Genomic DNA, 26,995 nt, shown 5'->3' on the forward strand with positions numbered 1-26,995 from the left:
CAGGTGCCCTCCCAGCGGGCTGGAGGTGCCTGTGGTGCTGCTGAGCCAGGAGGGCTCTGAGCATCCTGCCCAGGGAGATCCAGGCTCCTGCAGTGCTCAGGGGCTCTTCTCACCCCCCTGCAGCTGGCAGGAAGAAGAGCAGCCAAATCCAAGTGTTAGATGAGGTCACAAGTGGGATGGAAGCTTCAGGACAGGGGGGCCATTGCCCAGAGGAGGGGAGGGAGAAGCTCCATGGGCTGGTCCCCCAGACACACTCCCAGTCCCAGCTGGGCTCTCCAGGCCATCCAGCCCCTCTGCACTGTGCTCTGCTCACTCAAACAAGCTGCAAGTGCTGGGCAAGCTCAGTCCAGCCAGGAGCTGAGCAGGAGATCAGGGGAGTGGGGAGCAGACTGAAGACCTGCCAACTCATCCCAAACCTCCCTTCCTGCAGCCAACCTGCAGGTGAGTGCTGACTCTCTAAAAAGTGCCAGAATAATGTGACCTTTCCATCCTTGCTTCTCTACTTTGTCATCTTTAGGCTGTCTCAGAGTCCTGCCATTGTCACCTTCAACAGGGAATCCTTCCTGCCCTCCTGTTGATTTTCTGTACATGTGCTGGCATCCAGGCTGGAGAGAGAAGAGAGTGAGACCTTGGTAAATGAGGTGGAGGAGATGAGTGGAAGGTGAGTTTCAGGAGGGAAGAAGAGGGTGAACTGTCCTCTGTTGAGGAGAAAAAAATGCATCTTCTGCTTTGGAAGAACTCTTTGGGTTCAAAGCACCTGGAGCTTGTCCCAGCTTGGGCTTTCATGGATTGGGATTCAGTGGCTGCCACACCCCCAGCTGAACTTCTCGTGCTGATCTGTTGAGCCACCACCAGCACCAAAGACACCTGAAGTGAAATCTTCAACCCCTTCCTTTGCATGGAGAAAGAAACAGGTCATGAGGGAAGAGATGCAACATACAGATGGGCTCATGACCAAGCGGAATTAACCATCTCCCAGGTTATCCAGGACTGTGAATCATGTGCTGCAATCAAGCAGGGCCAAGCAGGTAAAGGCTCTGTGGTTTGGAGGATGATACTTGAAATAAAAATCTGGGGAGGCCTGGCAGAGTGATCCCATCACATCACATCACATCAGACTCCCCAAACCCGCCAAGGTAAGTGCTGTGTGCTGACAATGGTGGAAACAGTCCCTGGATGGCTGGAGACACATCCTGTGCCTCATGGCCCTGCCTAGAACACCATCATCATCATCATGGCCAGTCTTCGCGAACAACGATTTGTGAAAGGTCTCAACCCACATTTGTTACCAGCACGCTGGTGATACAGGGCTTTACAAATGCAGGTAAGGCCTTCAAGCCTGCGCAGTGGATTTTTTAGGTGAGACACAGTGTGTGCTGAACTGAGCCCACCCTTTAATCTTAAGGTTCATCTGCTGCGGCCGAGCGAGCTGGGATGGTGGCAGTGAGGTCCTCAAGACGTAGGTTTGTTTAGAGTGACCTCTTAGATGGATGGTCTTACAGGGCTGAACGAGCTCCATCTGCCCGGGTTTAGAGTTGTCCTTCTCTTCTGCGTGTTCCGGGGCTCCCCTCTCATCTCCCACCATGGCACTGTCCGCACAGGTGAAGCTCCCATTCTCTCGCTCCTTTCCGTGCCTGGGGCCAGGCCCCAGCGCCCGGGGCCGGCCGGGCCGCGCCTCCGCTGGAACATCATCCTGGGCCTGGAAAAGCAAGTCCTGGGGTGACGTGGACCCCAGCCAGAATTGAATGGGACAATGGGGCTCCTTTCAAAAACAGCCTCACAGACCCCTGGGCAGAGAGCTCAGGATGGAGTGGGTGGATCATATTCCCTGTCATGCACCAGCCTCTGGGAAAGTGCAATGGTACAATGGACTGATAAAAACCACATGGAAAGCAATGGGTGGTGAGGCCTTCAAACACTGGGATCTACATTTAGAGAAGGCCACCTGGTTAGTTCACACCTGAGCCTCCACCAACCGAGCTGGCCCTCCACTATCAAAAGGGGTGGCTTGAGAGGGCTTAACTTTCCCACTGGGCTTTAAAACAACCACAGCTGCACAAAGCTTTCGAGGAAGAAGTTTTCCCTAATATCCAACCTAAACCTCTCCTGCTGCAATTTGAGGCCGTTTCCTCTCGTCCTGTCTCTTGTTGCCTGGGAGCAGAGCCCGACCCCCACCTGGCTGCACCTTCTGTCACAGAGTCACAGAAAGCAAGAAGGTCCCCCCTGAGCCTCCTTTTCTCCAGGCTGAGCCCCCCCAGCTCCCTCAGCTGCTCCTGGTGCTCCAGACCCTTCCCCAGCTCCGTTCCCTTCTCTGGACACGCTCCAGCCCCTCCATGTCCTTCTTGTTGTGAGAGGCCCGAAACTGAACCCAGAATTTGAGGTGAGGCCTCACCAGTGCTGAGCACAGGGGGAAGGTCACTGCCCGAGTCCTGCTGGCCATGTTAGCCAGTCCCTTCATGCTTCACACATACACTCTGGCCTTCATCCAGCCCTGGGCAGAGTTTGATCCATCCCAGTTGCTCTCTCACATAAAGAGCAGCTCCACCACCTGGCCTTGCTGATTTGTCATTCCTAAAATGTCCGTAGCCATCCAGGACAGCATTCCAGTCCTTTGAGCTATCCCAGCATGTCTCTGTAATTGCAAGGAGATCGTGGCCCTGTGACTGCACACAGATCTCTGATCCTTCCCCAGGCTCATTCCCCAAGCTCTGTGTGTTGGTCTGCAGGCAGTTCAGGGGGAATGGAGCAGGCAGGTTTCCCAGGAGGGCGGCAAGAGGGTGCCCCACAGCCATACACACCCCTGAGCTGCTTGGCCTTCTGTTCTCATCTTGGGAGGCCAGGAGGGAACATTTGTCACTGCTCTGGCTGTCCTGCATTATTCCCAGCTCAATGGGAAGGGGGAAGCAAGGCCCTTTTGGATCCTGAGTCCCCTGGTCCTTCCATTTAAAGCCCAGCTCTCCAAGTTGGCCATCCTGCTGCCCAAGGTTCCCTGGCCTCTTCTAGGCACGTGGATCCCATGCCTGCCTAACAGACTACAGTCATCAAAGAGTGTCCTGTTGTCATAAAAGTCCAAACCCTCCTGACAGCACCAGCCACAAAGCCAGAAGTTGATTTGCTTTCTGCATCTATTTCTGGCTGTCCCCTTTCCTCTAATGGGCAGATGGAGGAAAAGATACCTTGGACACCGATATTGTTCACTTGCACACTCAGGGCTTTGTAATCTCAATTGAATCTGCCCAGCAGGCGACGCTGGGTTGATGTAGAACCAGGGGTATTGTCTTAAAGAAGGTCATAAGGCAGTCACACAGAACTTTGGGGGCTCCAGATACAGATGACCACCAGAGATCCCCAATGAAATCCCTCAGAGACCATAAAAGGCCATGTATGCATGCTAAGAAGTGTTGAGAAATGTCATGAGTATGGAACAGGAATGTGGGGAACAAAAATGAAGAATCAGGTCATGCTGACATACCAGCTGTGGTGAGGATCCCTCTGGGTGCACTTTGGGAACTGATTCCCAGGGCACCCAGCGTGCTGGAGTCACTTCAGTGCACCACAATAAAAGAATGCCTGGCTTCTAAAACTCACAAATTTGGTCTTGGAGGTTTCTTTCAAGAGCTGAGTTTAGGCAACAAAGCCACCACCTGCACTGAAGTCTCCCTCCTTACCAGTTCTGTTGGGGGGAAGCCTTCCCTTGGGAAGGTCCAGGCCTGCTGGATCTCCATGGAATGGAGGATCTGCTGTGAAAGCATGTGTGGTGTTTTAGGAATGGTGCTCCCCAATCATGTGCTCCCACCCAGACCCTCCCAAAGCAGATGCTGCTCACTCCCCCTGCCCCAACCTCTGGTTGAAAGCACAAAAGGCAAAGATCATGGGTGGAGAGAAGAACAATTCACTGGAAACTGCAATGATACCATAAAACCAACAGGAACAGCAACAATACTAAGAAGAAAAGTGTACAGAGAGAGGGGGATTTACATGCCAAATGCTCCCTGAGCCTGAGACAAGGAAACAATGGTTCCACCCTCCATGTGTAAGGAACAACCTCAGAAGCAGGAGAGAAAGTCCCTTTTCCCCACACCTGGAAATGATGTGGGGTGATCTCATCACACAAGGTCTTGGCCATGGCCTCTCCCACTGATCTGCACTGGGACCAGAACAGCATGTCTGGCCTCAGAGAAAGATCTTGGAGAGATGCAGCATGGAAGAGAGGTGCAGAGAGGTAACGAGATCTCCGCCCTTGGAGACCCTTCTCTTACTGCCTCCTCTTCATCAGGGACATATTTTCAGACATATCCCAGGACCCAGCCAGACCCAAGGGTAGACTTTTTTCCCCTCAAACAATACCCGTGGAAACGTGAATATGGGAATCCCCTCATCAACATTGAAAAATGCCACCTGTCCCATTTCATAATCCAGAGAGACCCGGATCCGCCTGGGAGCCTTAATTTCAGAAAATTCAGTGGGACTAGGGGAGGTGAAAGCTTTCAGTTCTGGCCGTTTCCCCACTGCCCAGATGCCTTTCTCCGGTTTAAACTCAAGATCACCCTTCCTTTTTCCATCTTCTCTAAAAATCCCCACAATCCAATCTCCTGCACCCTCCACCTCCACCTCCCAGTAGTGTCTCCCCGAGGTGAAGCCCTCACAGCCCAGAACGCAGCGCCACGGGTTAAATCTCTCGGGGGTGTCGGGGATGTCCTGTCGTGTGTCCCCTCGTGTCACACTTTTGCCATTGTCAGACAGGAGAAGGTCACAGTGGGCTGTGTCTGGATCCAGAACCACTTTCGCTGCAGGAGAGATGGAATCAACACATCAGGGCAGAGCTCGGCCCAGGACACATCTTTGCTGGGGCTGCCTAAGGAAGAAGCAGGGGGTGAGGGAGAGCTGGCAGAGTGGGGCATGGCAAGGTGCACAAGGTGACAACATCAGTGCAAGGAAGAGACACTGAAGCAGAGAGAAGAGAGGGAGCAGGGAGAGAAGAGGATCATCAGCAGAGCTCCAGGATGAAGAATTGCACACAGCTCACCGAGGACAAGGATTCTCCAGATTTGCCTGGAAGTGGGACATGCACCAAAGGAAAGGGAGGCTCAGCAGAAGCAAGCCTGGTCCCAGCAGCATCACTTGCAGGAGGGGAATTGCCAGGAAAGGCCATTAAAGCAGGCAAGATGATTCAGCACCAGGAAAGACCAGATTTAGCTACCTGCTTCTATAGGCACTGCGTGTCTTCTCCATGCTTTAAAAAAAACACAAAAACCACAGGTCAGAGGCAATCAAACACACTGGGGCTGGGTTAGCTCAGGGGAATGATATGCCAGTGGAGGTGCACATTTTCTGAATTGTTGTTATCTTTGTCAAAGTCATCTCACAGCGAGTTGCTTCAAAACTTCACTGTCTGACTACATGGAAGGGCTCCACCCATTTCCTACAAATCCAATCACGCTGCCTGTCCTGACTCAGACATGCATTTATGGTCAGTTTGGACTTTGAGAACTAAAAGAATTTTCTTCTTAGTACAGAACAATTACAGGGAAGAGTCTAAAAACCACACAGAGATCAATGGAAAAGAATGTTTCTGAAACAAGTTCTGTATTTGTTCTGTGCCCAAAACAAGGGCACACATGAAAAACAGAGGGGAGAAAAAATGCCCAACTGAGAAGACTCCCACAAAGACAAGAGAATGATACTCACCGAGTTCCTGGGCTTGTTGCTCTGAAAAGGAAGAGAAAGCAGCACAAATGGGTTGTGGGCCATTGATTTGGACATCCCCTGTCTGCCCTCTCCTGGGACCCCCTGCACGGGCTGGAGGGCGGGTTTGTGCCAAGGCTGAGCAGTGCAAAGCCCTGTCCCACCCCCAGCCTGCAGCTCTGCTCCCCCGCCCATGGGGCAGCTTGTCCTGCTCAACCTGGGGGCAGGAAATGATCTCTGGCAGGTCCCTCATCTCCAAGGGCACCAGGGCACTCCCACCCTGCCACTTCTACTGCTGCCCCCACCCGCTCCCATCCCCACACACCATCTTCAGTCACCTTGAATTTTGGATTCCCAAATTCACTCTCTCCGTCCACCCATCACCAAGTGTACCACAGAGTGAACCACTTTTTGGTTCACTTCACACTTTAAAAGTGAAAGAAAAAAGCCCAAATGAACCCAACACCCCTTACAGGCTGTAAAAAATCCTTTGCCAGGACAGACTTGCTGGGGTAGGGAGGAGGCTGAAATTGCTCCCAAGGGAAAAGCTGCAGCCCAGGAGCTCCTCAGGACCTGTCTTCCCAAGACTTTGGGGGTCTCCCCCACCCTCCCTGAGCCCGCTGTGGGCAGAGATCAGCACCGTGCTGCTGGAGACCTGAGCACGGGCTCCAGCTCCAGGGCAGCGCTGAAGGGGCAGGTTTGCAGCAACAAGGGAGGAGCGTGGGGTGAAATGTCCCCTGCAGTGCTCCCTAAGGGCCCTGTGCCTGTGCTCTGCAGTGCTCAGAGCAGCTGAGGCCCCTGCACAATGAAATGTGCTCCCCCAAAGCTTCCTCCATCTCTAGAAGGAAAGGAGGCCCTGCCAGGCCCCCCAATCTGCCAGGGATTCTTTGCAGGTCAGGGCCAATTCTTGCTCCATTTCTGTGCTGGGGCAGAGATGCAGCTGATGCTGCTTTAATGCCAACTTCCTTCCTTGCCTTCTTCTGGGAGAAGAAAGCTTTCTTTTCTTGACAGAAGTTAAAGCCATGGGTTTTTAAGTTCCCTGGCACCATTACATGCCTGACACTCCAGGACAAGACTCTGGTTCAATCCTGGTGTTTCTCAACCCCCTCATCCCTCAGGACTAGAGGTGGCTGAGTAGGATGGCTGCCCAGCCCCTTCCCCAGCCCCCAAACCCAGGATGGTACCTTTAATTTTATGTAGATAAACTGCAAAACTAATTAGAGTGACCACAGCAAGCAGGACCAGGACCAGGGCAATAATCCAAGGATAGATACTTCGTAAAAAGGGATCTGAAAAATTAAATCCCCAAAGGGGAGGTTACTTTGTGAGTAGCAATGGGAAGGAAATGATGTCTGTTTCATACAAGGTCATTCCATCTGACTGATGCTGAGGGTGAAAAACAGCTCATGACTCTGCTCCACAAATGGACAAAAAATGACATTAAAAAAACCCCCAAACCTTTTTAGCAATTTCACACTTGTCTGAGGCTGATGAAAATTGTCTGCACTGTGGAGGATTTTTAAACAGAAGATGGATTTCTAATCAAATTCCTTCTGGTTAAATCATACTTTCTTTTCCTTTGGAAAAAAAACCAAATATCAGATTTCCTTAGGCAACATGGGATCACAAATAGGGTGACATGTGCATCAACAGCAACACTCCAGTGCTGAGCAGCATCACCAGGAGAAAAGTCATGCATCATCAGGGAAATAAAGTTTCCAGGACTTGTTCATTCCCAAACAACAAGAAGAGTTCAAAAACAAGTGCTGCTGTGGTGGAGCAATATCAAGAACACTTTTGAAGGAGGAAGCATCTTACGAGCTCCTCATGGCTGCTCGGTGGGCAGTTTTACCTCTGTGAGACATTCTTGGTATTTTCAACAATGGGACTTAATGGGACTGTTTCCAAAGCAACCACCTGAGACTGTTTCTGGGCAGAAGGACAGGGAACAAGAGCACTGGCTGTGAGCAAGTAAATTAGAGGTCATGGCTGGGCTTCGCAAACAAAGATTTGGGAAAGGTCTCTACCCACGTTTGTCACAAGCGCGATGGTGGCTAAAAAGGCCAATACGAGCCAGGCACGTCCGTTTGCAAAAGGCACAGCAGAAAGACTCCAGAAAGAAATTAGAGGTACCAGGGACACAAGTTACAGACCTGTCACCTGGAGCTCCACCAGAGCCTCATCGTAATCTGAGCCTCGTTGAACAAAGCAGGTGTAACTCCCTGTGTCAGATGGTTGGACATGGAAGAGCCTCAAGTCCGCGCTGCCCTTGGCAAGGCCGTCCTTCCCCAGCTCAGTGCGCCCTTGGTACTGAACCATCTGCTCCCCGTACTGGTCCTGGCCCAACTTGTAGCGATGCACAAAGGGCAAGAACTGCTCCCGAAACCAGGTCACCTCCGTGTCCTGTGCATTCTGCCCCGGGGAGAAGCTGCAGGGCAGCACCACGTCCTCGCCCTTGGCCACGGTGATGGGGCCGGGGGGTGCAGTGACGGTGAGTGGAGCTGGGAGAGCCCCCCGTAGGAAGAAGAGAGAAGTGTGAGTTTGCTGAGGCAGCTGAGCTGGGACACAGCAGCGGCTGCTGCGCGTGGTTGGGGTGCTGCCGGGCCGGGCCATGGCGCTGGCAGCGTCCCTGTGCCGGGGCAGACGAGGGGCTGAGGGCAGCTGGCACAGGGACCCTGCCCTGCACCACCGCCTGGACACCAAACAGCAAAGGAAAGGGCCTGACCCTGCTCTCTGCTCTGCTGTTCCCAGCCAGCTGCTGTACTGGCAGCCACCAAGATATTCCACCTGGAAGCCATGGCACAGCATCCAGCAAGAACAGGGGGATTCTTACCTGAGTGCCCCTGAGGAACTTGGAAAACTAAAGTGGAAATAACAAAAGCCAGCAGAGAGCAGTGGATGGGGGAACCGCAGAGCATCCTCCTCCCTGGAGCACAACCTGGAGATGGGGAAGGACAGGGCAAGGGCAAAAGGGAAGACAAACAAGGGAATTTAAAACAATCAAACCAACCAAGCAAGCAACCAGGATGAATTCACTTTGAAAGGGGTTCATTGCTGATTTCAGCCCTTTCGGGAATATCGAGGGAAGAAACTTGGATGCCCAAGTTTGAACTCGATTTTCCCTCATCAGACTGACTTTGGTTAGTGCTTTATAGGCAAAGGACCTGACTGGGATCAAAAGTGGTGGGAATTTCCCATGGGAAAGCAAAGGACAAGCTGCACCATCTCCTCCAATTGCAGCAGAAAGGGGCAGTTGTTTTCCTATGGAGCCCTGGCTTTTCTGATCCAGCCTTAAGAAAGAGACACACAGGGGCAGGGGGAGAAGGACAAACCCTGAGCGAGTCAGGACTCATTGCCTGCACCTCCCTGAGAGTGGGAGAAGGCTTTGGAGCAAGGGAAGCCAAAGAGTCCAAACACTCATCCAAGGCCCAGCCAAGACACGACCTGGCTCTGCTCTGCTCTCCCACCCACCCCCCTTTTTGCCCCTGACTTGGTTCCACTTTGCTAACGGGACATGGAAAGCAGAGCTGGTTCTGGCAGATGGCAGAGGGCAATTTCTATCCCATCTTTCCCAAAAGATGCCACGTACCTGGAGACGCTGAGCCCCGTCCTGGGCTCTGGCTGGAGCAGGAGCTACTTGACTGTCACCAAGAGTGTTGGAGGGGCCCCCTGATCCCAGCTGAGCTGTCTGGAAACCAAAAAACTTATCACCCTGTCCCAGCCTGACACCTGTTTTCTCTTGCGCTGCCTCCTGTCAAAAGTGAAAGTTGTTGAGTAATTTGGGGGGGTTGACAATGCTTTTGCTCTGGACATGCCCTTCTGGCAGCATGCCCAGGCACACCCCTGCTGCAGGGGCTCTCCAGGGCTGCTCCCTGGGCTCAGGAGGGGACAGAGGTGGCAGCACTTTGCACATCCCTGGCATGAGCCCAGAGGCCATATGGGCAGGAGGGAGGTGATGGAGCCAGGATTCACCCCCAGAGGCAGTGGCTGGGAGCAAAGCCCAGCAGCAGCAGCTTCACTATTGCTTAAAAGCAATTGGCAGCCAAGAGGCAAGGCCATGGAGGGGGGTTGGTTGAGGCAAAGCTGCTGCCCTGAGGGAGGCAAAGGCAGTGCCCGTGGGCGCTCAGCCCTGTGGGTTCCGGCCCCCTCCCAGCCCAGTCAGGCCTGGGGGCACCTGCTGGGGCAAAGGGAGCTGATCAGGGACGTGGCCAAAAGGGGTGACAAGGAAAAGAGGGAAGCAGCAAGGGATGGGTCCAGTGACACAGATGTGTACAGCAAAGGACAGCAGCTCCTGCAGTGCTCAGGGGCTTTATCACCCCCCTGCAGCTGGCAGGAGGGAAGGGCCCTGTGGCAGAGCCTGTGCTGCAGACAGGGCTGGGCACTGCAGGAGCAGGAAGAGCAGCCAAATTCAAGTGTTAGATGAGGTCACACGTGGGCTGGAAGCTTCAGGCCAGGGGGGCCATTGCCCAGAGGAGGGGAGGGAGAAGCTCCATGGGCTGGTCCCCCAGACACACTCCCAGTCCCAGCTGGGCTCTCCAGGCCATCCAGCCCCTCTGCACTGTGCTCTGCTCACTCAAACAAGCTGCAAGTGCTGGGCAAGCTCAGTCCAGCCAGGAGTTGAGCAGGAGATCAGGGCAGTGGGGAGCAGACTGAAGACCTTCCAACTCCTCCCAAACCTCCCTTCCTGCAGTCAGTGAGTGCTGATTTTCTATAAAGTGCCAGAACAATGTGACCTTTCCATCCTTGCTTCTCTGCTTTGTCATCTTTAGGCAGTCTCAGAGTCCTGCCATTGTCACCTTCAACAGGGAATCCTTCCTCCCCTCCTGTTGATTTTCTGTACATGTGCTGGCATCCAGGCTGGAGAGAGAAGAGAGTGAGACCTTGGTGAATGAGGTGGAGGAGATGAGTGGAAGAGGTGAGTTTCAGGAGGGAAGAGGAGGGAGAACTTTCCCCTCTTGAGAGGAACACACTCCCATGCAGCTTCTGCTTTGAAAGAAGGGGGAAAGCACCTGGAGCTTGTCCCAGCCTGAGCTTGTCATGGATTGGGATTCAGTGGCTACCACACCCTCAGCTGAACTTCTCCTGCTGATCTGTTGAGCCACCAGAAGCCCCAAAGACACCTGAGGTGACATCCTCGGCCCCTTCCTCTGCATGGAGAAAGAAACAGGAATTTGGGGCCTTGGGTTCTGGGTCTTGGGGTAACATCTATCCTGGTCTGCACTGGTTTGTGCCCAGAGCTGCCTGTTCTGCTCCTGCAGCCCCAGGGACTGCCAGGCTCAGGTCCAGGTGTCTGCACTGCAGATGTGCCCCCACCCACTGAGGTGCATCCTCCCCCAGGGAACGGGGGTCTCCTTGGCCAGGATGTGTGCAAGCTCCTGGGGCAGGGACAGGACTGGGGCAGCACTGAGGCTGGTACCCAAAAGTCAGGCTACTGAAGAACATCACAACAACAGACAGGCGGATCAAGCTGCTGAGATTAAAGTGTCTGAGGTGGATCTGGACTGGCAACATAAGGGGGAACTATTTCTGGCTTGATGGGCCCATGACACCTCAGGTGATGAGGGAAGAGATGCAACATACAGATGGGCTCATGACCAAGAGGAATTAACCATTTCCCAGTTATCCAGGACTGTGAATCATGTGCTGCAATCAAGCAGGGCCAGGCAGGTAAAGCCTCTGTGGTGTGGGGGATGATGGTTGAAATCAAAATCTGGGGAGGCCTGGCAGAGTGATCCCATCACATCACATCCCATCACATCATCACATCAGACTCCCCAAACCCACCAGGGTAAGTGCTGTTTGCTGACAATGGTGGAACAGTCCCTGGATGGCTGGAGACACATCCTGTGCCTCACGGCCCTGCCTGGAACACCATCCTGGGCCTGGAAAAGCAAGTCCTGGGGCGACGTGGCCCCCCAGCCAGAATTGAATGGGACAATGGGGCTCATTTCAAAAACAGCCTCACAGACCCCTGGGCAGAGAGCTCAGGATGGAGTGGGTGGATCATATTCCCTGTCGTGCACCAGCCTCTTGGAAAGTGGAATGGTACAATGGACTGTTAAAAACCACATGGAAAGCAATGGGTGGTGAGGCCTTCAAACACTGGGATCCACATTTAGAGGAGGCCACCTGGTTAGTTCACACTCCAGCCTCCACCAACCAAGCTGGCCCTGCCCAGTCAGAACTCCCACATTGCACAGAAGGCCATAAAGTCCCTGTGGTGCACATGAGAAATGTTTGGAGACGACCCTTTGGATCAGTCCTGCCTCAAGCAAAGGCAAAGCCATCCATGGGATTGGTTTTGCTCAGGGACTTGGTGAGTGATGCAGAGGGCTGGGGAAAGACAATTTGTACCTCCAGGGGATTTGATTTTTGGGTGAGAACAGCCTGTACTGTTGAATTGCATATGGAATACTGGTTGCTGAATGACACTGACACTGTATCCTGTAAGTGCCATGGACACTGAGTATGGACTGCTCCAGTTACACCAGTGATGGGCTAAATGAACTCAGCCAACAGCTTGGGGGATGGTCTGTGACTACTGAAATAATACCTTTGCTTGTTTAGAGTTAGATGTATACAGTTGAAAGGTGCTAAACCTGAGCAGGATGTGGATGGTATAGACTAAGTGGTTGGTAATATCCTGGATTCAGACACAGGAGGTGGAGTTTTAGCCCTGGATATTCAATACCGTCCATGTCACATCTGGGGGGTGTTTTTGGCAGGAAAAGCTGAGCACCAGAATCCAGAAGTGTGTCATTTTTCCTCCCACTCTCCAGGGGAAAGGTGTCAGGATCAACCTCTGTGGATCCGGTCCCTGTCACCCCCAGCAGTCCCCTCCTCATCCCTTGGAGCCACAGCTCCAACAGGTGGAGCTGAACAAAGCAGTGAAATGAGGACTTAAGAGGGAGCTGGAAGACAGCAGCAGGGGTGTGGGAGGTGGCCCCGGGGAAGGGAGCAGCAGGGGTAGCCCCCAGTGCCCTGAGCCAAGCCCAAAAGGAGAGCTCTGGAGCCACCCCACAGTGCCCAGAGAGAGAGAGGAGCCACTGCAGAGCTGCCCGTGGCTGAGCCCCAGCTGCCACACACAACCAACCCCCAGCACAGTGGAGCTTTTGTCCCCATTTTCCCACAGTTTTCTGGGCTGGAGGAAGGGAAAGAGTTGCCATGGGAGGCCCCTGCCCCTTTGCCTTTGTCTGGGGCAAACACATGGAGCCAGCAGCGTGGGAATGGCTGCCACCTTGGTTTTCTCCCAGTGGACCAGGGGACACCTTCCCTTGGTGTGGGGAAACTCTTGACAGGCTGTGGCACCCTCTCAGCAACCTCTCCGAGCTCAGCTGCCAGAAGGGGGGACACCTCTGGTGACTCCCTGCAGGGCTGGCAGATGAGTGCCTCAGTGGCCCTTAACGCAGTCCCCCACTAGGAGCACTCATCCTTTCTTTTAGGGGGTCTGCTGTGTTCTGCTGCTGCACTTTCTCCTGGCAGACCTTGCTCAGGGCTGTCTACAGCTGTTAAAGTGTTGAGTCCGGGTGTGGTTGTGATGCTGAAGGGTGGAGACTGAAGCAGAGTCCTGCTTTTGTGGGCCACCAGGTCTGAGGCGCCTCGTTCTCAGTGCTGACGGTCCCAGAAACCTGGTTCTAAACCCACCCACCTGCATCCACCTCAGCTCCTCTAATACTGCACAGCCTTTGAACTCTTCCCTGCTCCTGACAGAACACATCATCAACCTGTGCACACCTTTTCTCCAGGAGGAGGGGCTGGGCACTTGTTGCAACGGGATCTTGGGGTTTAGAGATGGAACAAGAACTAATAGTGTTTGCAGCAGAAGGTCCCAGAGAAAATTCTTGTGCTTTGATTGAAAGAAACCAGCCAAGCAAGGTGGGGAATCAATGAAGGTCCTGAAGGAGCCGAGCAGGTGATGCTGGGTTGATGTAGAACCAGGGGTATTGTCTTAAAGGAGGTCATAAGGCAGTCACTCAGAACTTTGGGGGCTCCAGATGCAGATGACCACCAGAGATCCCCAATGAAGCCCCTCAGAGACCTTAAAAGGACATGTATGCATGCTAAGAAGTGTTGAGAAATGTCATGAATATGGAACAGGAATGTGGGGAACAAAACAGGAAGAATCATGTCATGCTGACATATCAGCTGTGGTGAGGATCCCTCTGGGTGCACTTTGGGAACTGATTCCCAGGGCACCCAGCGTGCTGGAGTCACTTCAGTGCACCACAATAAAAGAATGCCTGGCTTCTAAAACTCACAAATTTGGTCTTGGAGGTTTCTTTCAAGAGCTGAGTTTAGGCAACAAAGCCACCACCTGCACTGAAGTCTCCCTCCTTACCAGTTCTGTTGGGGGGAAGCCTTCCCTTGGGAAGGTCCAGGCCTGCTGGATCTCCATGGAATGGAGGATCTGGTGTGAAAGCATGTGTGGTGTTTTAGGAATGGTGCTCCCCAATCAAGTGCTCCCACCCAGACTCTCCCAAAGCAGATGCTGCTCACTCCCCCTGCCCCCACCTCTGGTTGAAAGCACAAAAGGCAAAGATCATGGGTGGAGAGAAGAACAGTTCACTGGAAACAGCAATGATACCATAAAACCAACAGGAACAGCAACAATACAAATAAGAAAAGTGTACAAAGAGAGGGTGATTTACATGCCAAATGCTCCCTGAGCCTGAGACAAGGAAACAATGGTTCCACCCTCCATGTGTAAGGAACACCCTCAGAAGCAGGAGAGAAAATCCCTTTTCCCCACACCTGGAAATGATGAGATGTGATCTCATCACACAAGGTCTTGACCATGGCCTCTCCCACTGATCTGCACTGGGACCAGAACAGCATGTCTGGCCTCAGAGAAAGATCTTGGAGAGATGCAGCATGGAAGAGAGGTGCAGAGAGCTAACGAGATCTCCACCCTTGGAGACCCTTCTCTTACTGCCTCCTCTTCATCAGGGACATATTTTCAGACGTGTCCCAGGACCCACCCAGAAACAAGGGTAGACTTTTTTCCTCCCAAATGATACCCGTGGAAATGTGAAGATGGGAATCCCCTCATCAACACTGAAAAATGCCACCTGTCCCATTTCATAATCCAGAGAGACCCGGATCCGCCTGGGAGCCTTGATTTCAGGAAAATCAGTGGGACTAGGGGAGGTGAAAGCTTTCAGTATTGGCCGTTTCCCCACTGCCCAGATGCCTTCCTCTGGTTTAAACTCAATCTCACCCTTCCTTTTCGCATCTTCTCTAAAAATCCCCACAATCCATCTTCCTGCATTCTCCACCACCTCCACCTCCCAGTAGTGTCTCCCCGAGGTGAAGCCCTCACGGCCCAGAACGCAGCGCCACAGGTCAAATCTCTTGGAGGTGTCGGGGATGTCCTGTCGTGTGTGAACTCGTGTCACCCTTTTGCCATTGTCAGACAGGACAAGCTCACAGTGGGCTGTGTCTGGATCCAGAACCACGTTCGCTGCAGGACAGATGGAATCAACACATCAGGGCAGAGCTCGGCCCAGGACACATCTTTGCTGGGGCTGCCTAAGGAAGAAGCAGGGGGTGAGGGAGAGCTGGCAGAGTGGGGCATGGTGTAGTGGTTTGGACTTTGTTTTCCCCCAGAGGATAAGAAAGTGGTAGCCCCCAAGGGGTGGAAACCCCTGGAAGTTTTGAAATTCTGCCCAACAGGCGCTCCTGCGAAAGTGTAAACATATCACAAGCAGACCGGAAGAGAAGAGTTGTAGTTTGGGTTAGAAGAAGGTGGCCATGTTGTGAGCCACGAGGAAGGGGCTCTGAGCCCCACAGGGGGCTTTGACCCCCAGCCCCAGCTGGGGCCTGTGGGGACCTGGAACAGCATAATGCTGGGCTAGGTGCCTGTAGTTATGCCAGGAGATGTTTTTCTCCATGGGCGCAGAGCAGCAGCCGGCACTGACCGGAGAAACGGTGGCAGAGAGCCAAGACAGATAAGAACTGAACCGAAGAAGCAACAAAGACATGCAGCACCAGAGAAGGGACTCCTGGAAGGAGACCTGAGGGAAGGAGAGTCAGCAGCTGAGTTCTACAGAGTTCTTGGGGGTAAGAACTGATACCAGACCCCCCAAAACTCCTTTGAGACCTCCTGGAAGGAGGAAGTTGATAGACTCTTACTTGAAAGAGCCTTGAAGTGCAACATGCACTGCAGAGAGGAGCTGAGAAGCTCGGACGTCCTGAGAGCTCAGCCAGGACGGAGTGTGGGAGGTTGGCCTTGAGGGCCCTCCCTTGCTGCAAGCTACAAAGAAGCTCGCAGCCTGAGACAGGGCACAGAGGCCCTGCAAGGAGCTTGAATCTCCTGAAGATACCAGACCGTCACGAAGACCCCCCGTGCTTCGTGATATGACGTGGTGATACGACCTTTGTCTGGGGTGACGAAGCCCACGGAAGACCACTCGTTTGGAGAGACGAGTGGCCGAGGGGGGATACCCCCCCTCGTGTGTGCTGGACTGCTGGCAGAGATCCAGCTATCAGCTGCTGCAAGAAAAGGAGAGAGAGAACCTGCTGCCTTAGAAGATGCTGCTGCTTAGTGACTGCTACTCTGAAGAAGCTGCTGCCCTGAGAGACTGGAAGGGATCTGTCCTTCTTTCCCTCCTGGACTTTTATTTGGAGGGGAGAAGAGATCTGATCCATTGTAAATACTTATGTCATGGTAGAGATAGTTGTAGTTGTGTGTATAATGTATTGTAGTATTTATTTGTACAGTCATTGTAATATATTCCCTTTCCCCACTTTGAGTCTGGTTGTGTTTTGTCTGGAAAAAACCCATCTCACATTGGGTTGAGATGTGGGAGGGGGATGGAGCTAGGGAATTGGATTTTGGGCTATCTCAAACCACGACACATGGCAAGGTGCACAAGGTGACAACATCAGTGCAAAGAAGAGAAAGTGAAGCAGAGAGAAGAGAGGGAGCAGAGAGGGAAGAGGATCATCAGCAGAGCTCCAGGATGAAGAACTGCACACAGCTCACCGAGGACAAGGATTCTCCAGATTTGCCTGGAAGTGGGACATGCACCAAATGAAAGGGAGGCTCAGCAGAAGCAAGCCTGGTCCCAGCAGCATCACTTGCAGGAGGGGAACTGCCAGGAAGGGACATTAAAGCAGGCAAGATGATTCAGCACCAGGAAACACCAGACTTACTTACCTTCTTCTATAGGCACTGTGTGTCTTCTCCATGCTTTAAAAAAAACACAAAAACCACAGGTCAGAGGCAATCAAACACACTGGTGCTGGGTTAGCTCAGGGGAATGATATGCCAGTGGAGGTGCACATTTTCTGAATTGTTGTTATCTTTGTCAAAGTCACCTCACAGCGAGTTGCTTCAAAACTTCAGTGTCTGACTACATGGAAGGGCTCCACCCATTTCCTACAAATCCAATCACGCTGCCTGTCCTGACTCAGACATGCATTTATGGTCAGTTTGGACTTTGAGATCTGAAAGAATTTTCTTCTTAGTACAGAACAATTACAGGGAAGAGTCTAAAACTACACAGAGACCAATGGAAAATAATATTTCTGAAACAAGTTCTGTATTTGTTCTGTGCCCAAAACGAGGGCACACATGAAAAACAGAGGGGAGAAAAAATGCCCAACTGAGAAGACTCCCACAAAGACAAGAGAATGATACTCACCGAGTTCCTGGGCTTGTTGCTCTGAAAAGGAAGAGAAAGCAGCACAAATGGGTTGTGGGCCATTGATTTGGACATCCCCTGTCTGCCCTCTCCTGGGACCCCCTGCACGGGCTGGAGGGCGGGTTTGTGCCAAGGCTGAGCAGTGCAAAGCCCTGTCCCACCCCCAGCCTGCAGCTCTGCTCCCCGCCCATGGGGCAGCTTGTCCTGCTCAACCTGGGGGCAGGAAATGATCTCTGGCAGGTCCCTCATCTCCAAGGGCACCAGGGCACTCCCACCCTGACACTTCTACTGCTGCCCCCACCCGGTCCCATCCCCACACACCATCTTCAGTCACCTTGAATTTTGGATTCCCAAATTCACTCTCTCCGTCCACCCATCACCAAGTGAACCACGAAGTGAACCACTTTTTGGTTCACTTCACACTTTAAAAGTGAAAGAAAAAAGCCCAAATGAACCCAACACCCCTTACAGTCTGTAAAATATCCTCTTCAAGGATACACTTGCTGGGGTAGGGAGGAGGCTGAAATTGCTCCCAAGGGAAAAGCTGCAGCCCAGGAGCTCCTCAGGACCTGTCTTCCCAAGACTTTGGGGGTCTCCCCCACCCTCCCTGAGCCCGCTGTGGGCAGAGATCAGCACCGTGCTGCTGGAGACCTGAGCACGGGCTCCAGCTCCAGGGCAGCGCTGAAGGGGCAGGTTTGCAGCAACAAGGGAGGAGCGTGGGGTGAAATGTCCCCTGCAGTGCTCCCTAAGGGCCCTGTGCCTGTGCTCTGCAGTGCTCAGAGCAGCTGAGGCCCCTGCACAATGAAATGTGCTCCCCCAAAGCTTCCTCCATCTCTAGAAGGAAAGGAGGCCCTGCCAGGCCCCCCAAACTGCCAGGGATTCTTTGCAGGTCAAGGCAAATTCTTGCTCCATTTCTGTGCTGGGGCAGAGATGCAGCTGATGCTGCTTTAATGCCAACTTCCTTCCTTGCCTTCTTCTGGGAGAACAAAGCTTTCTTTTTTTTAACAGAAGTTAAGGCCATTGGGTTTTAAGTTCCCTGGACCAAACACGTGCCTGAGACACCAGGACAAGACTCTGGTTCCATCCTGGTGTTTCTCAACCCCCTCATCCCTCAGGACTAGAGGTGGCTGAGTAGGATGGCTGCCCAGCCCCTTCCCCAGCCCCCAAACCCAGGATGGTACCTTTAATTTTATACAGATAAACTGCGAAACTAATTAGAGTGACCACAGCAGCCAGGACCAGGACCAGGGCAATAATCCAAGGATAGATACTTCGTAAAAAGGGATCTGAAAAATTAAATCCCCAAAGGGGAGGTTACTTTGTGAGTAGCAATAGGAAGGAAATGATGTCTGTTTCATACAAGGTCATTCCATCTGACTGACGCTGAGGGTGAAAAACAGCTCCCGACTCTGCTCCACAAATGGACAAAAAATTACATTAAAAAAACCCAAAACATTTTTGGCAATTTCACACTTGTTTGAGGCTGATGAAAATTCTCTGCACTGTGGAGGATCTTTAAAGGGAAGATGGATTTCTAATCAAATTCCTTCTGGTTAAATCATGCTTTCTTTTGTTTTGGGAAAAAACCCAAATATCAGATTTCCTTAGGCAACATGGGATCACAAATAGGGTGACATGTGCATCAACAGCAACACTCCAGTGCAGAGCAGCAGCACCAGGAGAAAGGTAACGCATCCCCAGGGAGATAAAGTTTCCAGGACTTGTTCATTCCCAAACAACAAGAAGAACAAGAGTTCAAAAACAAGTGCTGCTGTGGTGGAGCAATATCAAGAACACTTTTGAAGGAGGAAGCATCTTACGAGCTCCTCATGGCTGCTCGGTGGGCAGTTTTACCTCTAGGAAACATTCTTGGTACTTCGGACTTAATGAGACTGTTTCCAAAGCAACCACCTGAGACTGTTTCTGGGCAGAAGGACAGGGAACAAGAGCACTGGCTGTGAGCAAGTAAATTAGAGGTACCGGGGACACAAACTACAGACCTGTCACCTTGAGCTCCACCACAGCCTCATCGTAATCTGAGCCTCGTTGAACAAAGCAGGTGTAATTCCCTGTGTCAGATGGTTGGACATGGAAGATCCTCAAGTCCGCGCTGCCCTTGGCAAGGCCGTCCTTCCCCAGCTCAGTGCGCCCTTGGTACTGAACCATCTGCTCCCCGTACTGGTCCTGGCCCAACTTGTAGCGATGCACAAAGGGCAAGAACTGCTCCCGAAACCAGGTCACCTCCGTGTCCTGTGCATTCTGCCCCGGGGAGAAGCTGCAGGGCAGCACCACGTCCTCGCCCTTGGCCACGGTGATGGGGCCGGGGGGTGCAGTGACGGTGAGTGGAGCTGGGAGAGACCCCCGTAGGAAGAAGAGAGAAGTGTGAGTTTGCTGAGGCAGCTGAGCTGGGACACAGCAGCGGCTGCTGCGCGTGGTTGGGGTGCTGCCGGGCCGGGCCATGGCGCTGGCAGCGTCCCTGTGCCGGGGCAGACGAGGGGCTGAGGGCAGCTGGCACAGGGACCCTGCCCTGCAGCACGGTTTGGTAGTTTGGTCTAGGCCTTCCTTGGTGACCAGTTTGTAACCAAGGAAGGGTCCAGATTTACCCAGTACTCCCTATGATTTTTACTTAAGCCAGACTATAAGAAGAAAGGAGGAGAGGCCTTTGGTCTCTTTCCTTTTGGTGGCTTGGAGGTGCAGGTTCCCTGCTGTTGAGTCTGCCGTGTTGGGAAGCGAGGCCTGGTAAGGCCTTGTCGACCTTGGGATACAGAAGTTACCGCCGATCGTTCCAGCGTGACTCTCCGTTGTCCCAAGGAGAGTAGTAAGATTTTTGCTAATTCTTTCAGTTGCTATATATTGGGCTACTAATGGGGATATATATATATTTTATTTTGGTTTTGTTCCTTTTCCCTTCACGCTTCCCTTTCCCTTGTGAAAATGTATATGTATTTCAACTGTATATAACTGTAACATAAGTGTAAATATATTTATATATATTGCTTTAGCTGTCTCTCATTTCGGTTTTCTTGGTTGTTTTTTTCCTTTCCCTCTTCTCCCTGAGGTTTTGCGGGGGGGGGACGACGACACTCATGGTAGGGTTTGGAGACTTGGCAGGGAGCCAGCTTCAAACCATATCACACAGCCTGGACACTAAACAGCAAAGGAAAGGGCCTGACCCTGCTCTCTGCTCTGCTGTTCCCAGTGAGCTGCTGCACTGGCAGCCACCAAGATATTCCACCTGGAAGCCATGGCACAGCATCCAGCAAGAACAGGGGGATTCGTACCTGAGTGCCCCTGAGGAACTTGGAAAACTAAAGTGGAAATGACAAAAGCCAACAGAGAGCAGTGGATGGGGGAACCACAGAGCATCCTCCTCCCTGGAGCACAACCTGGAGATGGGGAAGGACAGGGCAAGGGCAAAAGGGAAGACAAACAAGGGAATTTAAAACCAACCAAGCAACCAGGATGGATTCACTTTGAAAGGGGTTCCTTGCTGATATCAGCTCTTTCTGGAATGTCAAGGGAAGAAACTTGGATGCCCAAGGTTGAAGTCGATTTTCCCTCATCAGACTGACTTTGGTTAGTGCTTTATAGGCAAAGGACCTGACTGGGATCAAAAGTGGTGGCAATTTCCCAAGGGAAAGCAAAGGACAAGCTGCACCATCTCCTCCAATTGCAGCAGAAAGGGGCAGTTGTTTTCCTATGGAGCCCTGGCTTTTCTGATCCAGCCTTAAGAAAGAGACACACAGGGGCAGGGGGAGAAGGACAAACCCTGAGCGAGTCAGGACTCATTGCCTGCACCTCCCTGAGAGTGGGAGAAGGCTTTGGAGCAAGGGAAGCCAAAGAGTCCAAGGCCCAGCCAAGACAGGACCTGGCTCTGCTCTGCTCTCCCACCCACCCCCCTTTTTGCCACTGACTTGGTTCCACTTTGCTAACGGGAAGTGGAAAATGCGTCCTGGTCTGGCGGACGGCAGGGGGCGATTTCCGTCTGCAGATTCCCAAAAGATGCCACGTATCTGGAGACCCTGAGCTCTTTCCTGGACCCTGGGCTCGAGCAGGAGCTGCTTGGCTGTCACCTGGCACCTTGGAGGGGTCCCCTGATCCCAGCTGAGCTGTCCGGAAACCAAAGCAAATCGTCACCCTGTCCCAGCCTGTCCCATTTCCTCCTGCGCTGCTTCCCTCAAAAGTGAAAGTTGTTGAGTAATTTGGGGGGGTTTGACAATGCTTTTGCTCTGGACATGCCCTTCTGGCAGCATGCCCAGGCACACCCCTGCTGCAGGGGCTCTCCAGGGCTGCTCCCTGGGCTCAGGAGGGGACAGAGGTGGCAGCACTTTGCACATCCCTGGCATGAGCCCAGAGGCCACATGGGCAGGAGGGAGGTGATGGAGCCGGGATTCACCCCCAGAGGCAGTGGCTGGGAGCAAAGCCCAGCAGCAGCAGCTTCACTATTGCTTAAAAGCAATTGGCAGCCAAGAGGCAAGGCCATGGAGGGGGGTTGGTTGAGGCAAAGCTGCTGCCCTGAGGGAGGCAAAGGCAGTGCCCGTGGGCGCTCAGCCCTGTGGGTTCCGGCCCCCTCCCAGCCCAGTCAGGCCTGGGGGCACCTGCTGGGGCAAAGGGAGCTGATCAGGGACGTGGCCAAAAGGGGTGACAAGGAAAAGAGGGAAGCAGCAAGGGATGGGTCCAGTGACACAGATGTGTACAGCAAAGGACAGCAGCTCCTGCAGTGCTCAGGGGCTTTATCACCCCCCTGCAGCTGGCAGGAGGGAGGGGCCCTGTGGCAGAGCCTGTGCTGCAGACAGGGCTGGGCACTGCAGGAGCAGGAAGAGCAGCCAAATTCAAGTGTTAGATGAGGTCACACGTGGGCTGGAAGCTTCAGGCCAGGGGGGGCCATTGCCCAGAGGAGGGGAGGGAGAAGCTCCATGGGCTGGTCCCCCAGACACACTCCCAGTCCCAGCTGGGCTCTCCAGGCCATCCAGCCCCTCTGCACTGTGCTCTGCTCACTCAAACAAGCTGCAAGTGCTGGGCAAGCTCAGTCCAGCCAGGAGCTGAGCAGGAGATCAGGGCAGTGGGGAGCAGACTGAAGACCTTCCAAATCATCCCAAACCTCCCTTCCTGCAGCCAACCGGCAGGTGAGTGCTGACTCTCAAAAAAGTGCCAGAATAATGTAACCTTTCCATCCTTGCTTCTCTGCTTTGTCATCTTTAGGCAGTCTCAGAGTCCTGCCATTGTCACCTTCAACAGGGAATCCTTCCTCCCCTCCTGTTGATTTTCTGTACATATGCTGGCATCCAGGCTGGAGAGAGAAGAGAGTGAGACCTTGGTGAATGAGGTGGAGGAGATGAGTGGAAGAGGTGAGTTTCAGGAGGGAAGAGGAGGGAGAACTTTCCCCTCTTGAGGGGAAAACACTCCCATGCAGCTTCTGCTTTGAAAGAAGTAGGGGGAAAGCACCTGGAGCTTGTCCCAGCCTGAGCTTGTCATGGCTTGGGACTTGGTGGCTGTCACACCCCCAGCTGAGCTTCTCCTGCTGATCTGTTGAGCCACCACCAGCCCCAAAGACACCTGAGGTGACATCCTCGGCCCCTTCCTTTGCATGGAGAAAGAAACAGGATTTTGGGGCCTCGGGTTCTGGGTCTTGGGATAACATCTATCCCAGTCTGCACTGGTTTGTGCCCAGAGCTGCCTGTTCTGCTCCTGCAGCCCCAGGGACTGCCAGGCTCAGGTCCAGGTGTCTGCACTGCAGATGTGCCCCCACCCACGGAGGTGCATCCTCCCCCAGGGAACAGGGGTCTCCTTGGCCAGGATGTGTGCAAGCTCCTGGGGCAGGGACAGGACTGGGGCAGCACTGAGGCTTGGGCAGTCCAGCAGGAAGGGGTTTCCCACCCTGGGAAAAGAACTCACCCTGTCCCTTCTCCTGCTGTGGGGATGCCTGTTCTGAGCAGCTTTTCCTTCTCTGTCCCCAGCTGACGTGACCCTGGACCCAGACACCGCCAACCCCTTCCTCATCCTGGCCGGTGACCAGCGACGGGTGGGACGGGGGGACGAGTGGACGTCGCTGCCCAACACCCCCGAGCGGTTCGACACGGAGCCGTGTGTGCTGGGCAGGCAGGGCTTTGCTGAGGGGAGACACTGCTGGCAGGTGGAGGTGGCTGAGGCAGGGGACTGGTGGGCTGTGGGGGTGGCCCAGGAGTCTGTCAGGAGGAAGGGGGTCCTGAGCTTTACCCCCCGGGAGGGGATCTGGGCCGTGGGGCAGTGGTTTGGACAATACCATGCATTTACTGACCCTGACTGGACCCCTCTGCACCTTGCCTACCTCCCCAGGGCCATCCAGGTCTGCCTGGACTTCAGGGACAAGCAGGTAGCATTTGCTGATGCTGAAAACGAAGCCCCAATCTTTGCTTTCTGCCTGGCCTTGTGTCCTGGGGAGAGGCTGCACCCCTGGCTCTGGGTGGGGACGGGCTCGTGGCTCCAGCTGTGCCCTTGACACACGGAGGGAGCACAGGGGGCAGGGGAGAGACTGGAAAGGCAAACACCATCACCGTGGGTCTGGGAACTGGTAGGGTTCTTCTGTGTCCTGCTAGCTTCTCCCCATGTGGTTCCTCTGGCCACCAAGTAGAGGATTGGCAGGTCATGGAGGTGGATGCCACCACAGAGCCTCCTTCATCCCACCCACCCCTCAGCTGGGACTGCAGGGAGAGCACCGAGGCTCGGAGCATGGAGGAGTTTGGTGCCAGGAGGGCCAAGGGCAGGCAGGTGGCACTGAGTGCCAGGGCACTGCAGAGCTGCTCTGTCCAAGGCCACAGAAAACACATCAGGTAGTAAAAGGTGCTGGAGCAGTGCCTCAGGCTTTTTTCTATTGATATGAAGTTAAAAAACCTCAAGCATAGCTGGGTGCTGATGATAACACTTATCTTCCCCACACATCCAAACCTCTCCTTGCTTCCCCTCCACTCATCACTGGCACGTGCACCAAGCACATTTCTTGCAGCAGGGCCCTGGGAGCAGCTCTAGGGGCAGCCCAGGAGGGCAGGCACGAAGCTGAGCAGGGTCTGGAGTCCACAGGAGAGGCAATTCCCACAGATCTGCCGTTCTCTGATCTCTCCCCATCAAGGTCTCCTTTTCCTCACATAGAACAGACTAGATGGGAATATTCCACTTGGAAGGGACCTATAATGATCACCTCATCCTGAACCCTGCAGGGCTGACCAAAAGTAAAGCTTGTTATTAAGGCCATTGTCCAATTGCCTCTTAAAACACTGACAGGCCTGGGGCACCGACCAGCTTTCAAGAAAGACTGTTCCAGACCACTCTCTTGGTAAAGAAATGCTCCCTCATGTCTAGTTGGAACCTCCCCTGGAGCAGCTTTGAACCATTCCCAGGTGTCCTGTCCCAGGATTCCAGAGCTCAGCACCTCCCTCTCCATATCCCCTCCCTAGGAAACTGCAGAGCAACAAGCCTCTTTTTCTCCAAAGGAAACAAGCCCAGAGCCCTCAGCTGCTCCTCACAGGACAGCACTAGATCTGCTCTGGAGAACTGGTATTTTGCAGGAAAGGACATTCAGAGACATACCAGACATGGAAAGTTGGGGAGGTCTCATCTCACAGGATCCTGCTAAATCCTGCCCTTAGGAGAGGAGAAGGTGAATGTAAGTGAAGGGGAACCTTGTCCTTGGTCCAGCCTGGAATTCCTCTTCAGGCACGTTGCTGGTTGGACCCTCTTAGTGCCACCTCAGTTGTCATCTTTGTGGTGGTATCTGGGCACAGGCAAGAGAATTTGCCTCTGTGATCTACTCCAGTAGCTGCAAAGAGTTGCAGCGCTGGGTCAGGCCCAGTTATCTTCCTCCAGAGCCCTGCTCTAACCCTCTTCCAATGTGGTAGGACCAAGGCTGGGGAAACCCATGGATCTCTGCTCACAGCAGGGCAATTCCTACCCTCCATGGGCAGGTGACAAGGGGCACAGGCTGGGCACAGGTCACTGGGTGGTGAGCAATTGTACTGGACATGGCTTGCTCCTCTTGGGTTTTATTTTTTTGATTATGATTACTATTGTCATCAGTATTATTATGTTTTACATTGTTTCAAATATTAAACTGTTCTTATCTCAACCCACAAGGTTTTTTTTCCTTTTTTCCCCCCATCCCACTTTTGGGGGTGTGTGTGACTGAGTTGCTGTGTGATGTTTAGTTGTCAGCTGGGGTTGCACCACAACAGGATTTCATGGCAGAAGGTTTGGAGATGGAGATGGCAGAAGATTTGTAAGCTTTGGTTCTGTCCCTTGTCCTGGGAAACACCCCAAAGGAGTTGTGCTGTACATTGAGGGACACCTACTTCAATCAAGAAGAAGAAATTCCTTTCTGAAAGCCAGCTCAGGAAAGCTGGATTTTTCAGCAGATTGGTCCCCTGGATCCTCTTCACTGGAATTTTGTGGTTTGAAGGGGGAGAAAAGGTTTAATGGGTTCCTGTTTGCTGTACCCCCCCGAAAATTAAATATACACACACAAAAAAAAAATCAACTCTTTGGGAGCTGAGTTGCATAACTGCAGCTTTTGGATGAAAATTGTATAGTATTGGTGCAATACTGCATGAAATCATTCTATTCTAGTATTAGAAATCTACTGTTCTAGTATTGCACAGTGAAGACTCAGGGGACTTTAAATTCATCTCTCTTACGCTACAGGTCTCTGCATTCCAGTGCCACACAAGTAGGAAGGCTTAAGGAATGCCATGGTCCTTGAAAAGCAAGGCTGGACCCACATGGGCTGTAAGGGCACATTTGGATTTGGTACTTTAGCCAGGCAGCTGGACTGAATGCCCTCCCCGTTAAACTCTGTCTCCTTTTTACCCAGTGAGCCCTTTCTCTGGGATTTCTGTTCCTTTTACACTATGTTTTCTCCCCCTCACCCTGGCAGACTGCTGGGTGGCAGCAGTTTTATTTTAAAGGACTGGGTGAGCCTTCTTCCAGAACGACAGCACTTTCTTCTTTTAAACCTTTTTTTTCTTTTAACATAAACAAGCCCCTTGATTTGCCAGCTTGGCCAGGAAACTCATCCAAGGTCTGGGCCAAGGCTGAAGCCTTGTCCAGGGCCTTGGAAATGCATCCAGCATTGTTTTTGCAGTGTTTTGAGGGGCACTTCTAATGTGCAGCTTCACAATTTCCACCCTGCTCTGCAAGAGTGGTGTGACCAAGGCTTTGAAACACATGTCCAGGGCCAGGGGCTGAGGGCAGGGCTGGGGCTGCAGAGGATGTTGGGGCTCCTCTTTGCCCCATGGAACAGGGAATGATGGCTGCCCAGGTCTGTGCCCCGAGGTTCCATATCCAGCCCTGGACAGGCATCCTGCCTCACACTGCCCTGCAGGCCCTGCCACGGTGCTGGCACTGGATGGCTCTCAGAGCCAGCTGGTAGTGAGCTGCCAGAGCCAGGACCCTGCCCTGCAGCTGCAGCAGCTCTTGCATGTCACAGCTCAGACACAGCTCAGACACAGCCTGGACACAGCCTGGACACAGCTTGGACACAGCCCGAACACAGCCTGGACACAGCTCAGACACAGCTTGGACACAGCCTGGACACAGCCTGGACACAGCTCAGACACAGCTCGGACACAGCCTGGACACAGCCTGGACACAGCCCGGACACAGCCCGGACACAGCTCGGACACAGCTCGGACACAGCC

General features: G+C 53.1%; 3 protein-coding genes across 7 annotated transcripts; 1 reads left to right on the plus strand and 2 right to left on the minus strand.

The window, feature by feature from the left end:
* The first annotated feature begins 202 nt into the window (after positions 1–202).
* On the plus strand, positions 203–25,809 carry LOC116799253 (thaicobrin-like). 5 transcript variants are annotated; one of them, XM_032712233.1, is made up of 3 exons: positions 203–441; positions 10,455–10,600; positions 23,288–25,809. In XM_032712233.1, the coding sequence occupies exons 2-3, from the start codon at positions 10,588–10,590 to the stop codon at positions 23,806–23,808; spliced, it is 534 nt and encodes a 177-aa protein (XP_032568124.1). In that variant the 5' UTR covers positions 203–441; positions 10,455–10,587; the 3' UTR covers positions 23,809–25,809. The 5 variants fall into 5 exon arrangements, with proteins under 5 accessions (XP_032568124.1, XP_032568126.1, XP_032568122.1 ...); XM_032712235.1 differs by having other exon boundaries at positions 10,491–10,600; XM_032712231.1 differs by lacking the exon at positions 10,455–10,600 and adding an exon at positions 22,569–22,678.
* LOC116799252 (butyrophilin subfamily 2 member A2-like) lies at positions 3,869–9,849 on the minus strand. The gene is made up of 7 exons (XM_032712229.1): positions 9,275–9,849; positions 8,519–8,623; positions 7,839–8,186; positions 6,870–6,974; positions 5,689–5,709; positions 5,201–5,233; positions 3,869–4,787 (listed from the first exon to the last, which is right to left on the minus strand). The coding sequence occupies exons 2-7, from the start codon at positions 8,601–8,603 to the stop codon at positions 4,273–4,275; spliced, it is 1,107 nt and encodes a 368-aa protein (XP_032568120.1). The 5' UTR covers positions 8,604–8,623; positions 9,275–9,849; the 3' UTR covers positions 3,869–4,272.
* On the minus strand, positions 14,628–20,764 carry LOC116799202 (butyrophilin subfamily 1 member A1-like). The gene is made up of 6 exons (XM_032712132.1): positions 20,612–20,764; positions 19,331–19,678; positions 18,512–18,616; positions 17,331–17,534; positions 16,844–16,876; positions 14,628–15,145 (listed from the first exon to the last, which is right to left on the minus strand). The coding sequence occupies exons 1-6, from the start codon at positions 20,694–20,696 to the stop codon at positions 14,628–14,630; spliced, it is 1,293 nt and encodes a 430-aa protein (XP_032568023.1). The 5' UTR covers positions 20,697–20,764.
* Positions 25,810–26,995: the final 1,186 nt, after the last annotated feature.

Source organism: Chiroxiphia lanceolata, chromosome 27, assembly GCF_009829145.1.
Source record: "Chiroxiphia lanceolata isolate bChiLan1 chromosome 27, bChiLan1.pri, whole genome shotgun sequence".
Classification (NCBI taxonomy): domain Eukaryota; kingdom Metazoa; phylum Chordata; class Aves; order Passeriformes; family Pipridae; genus Chiroxiphia; species Chiroxiphia lanceolata.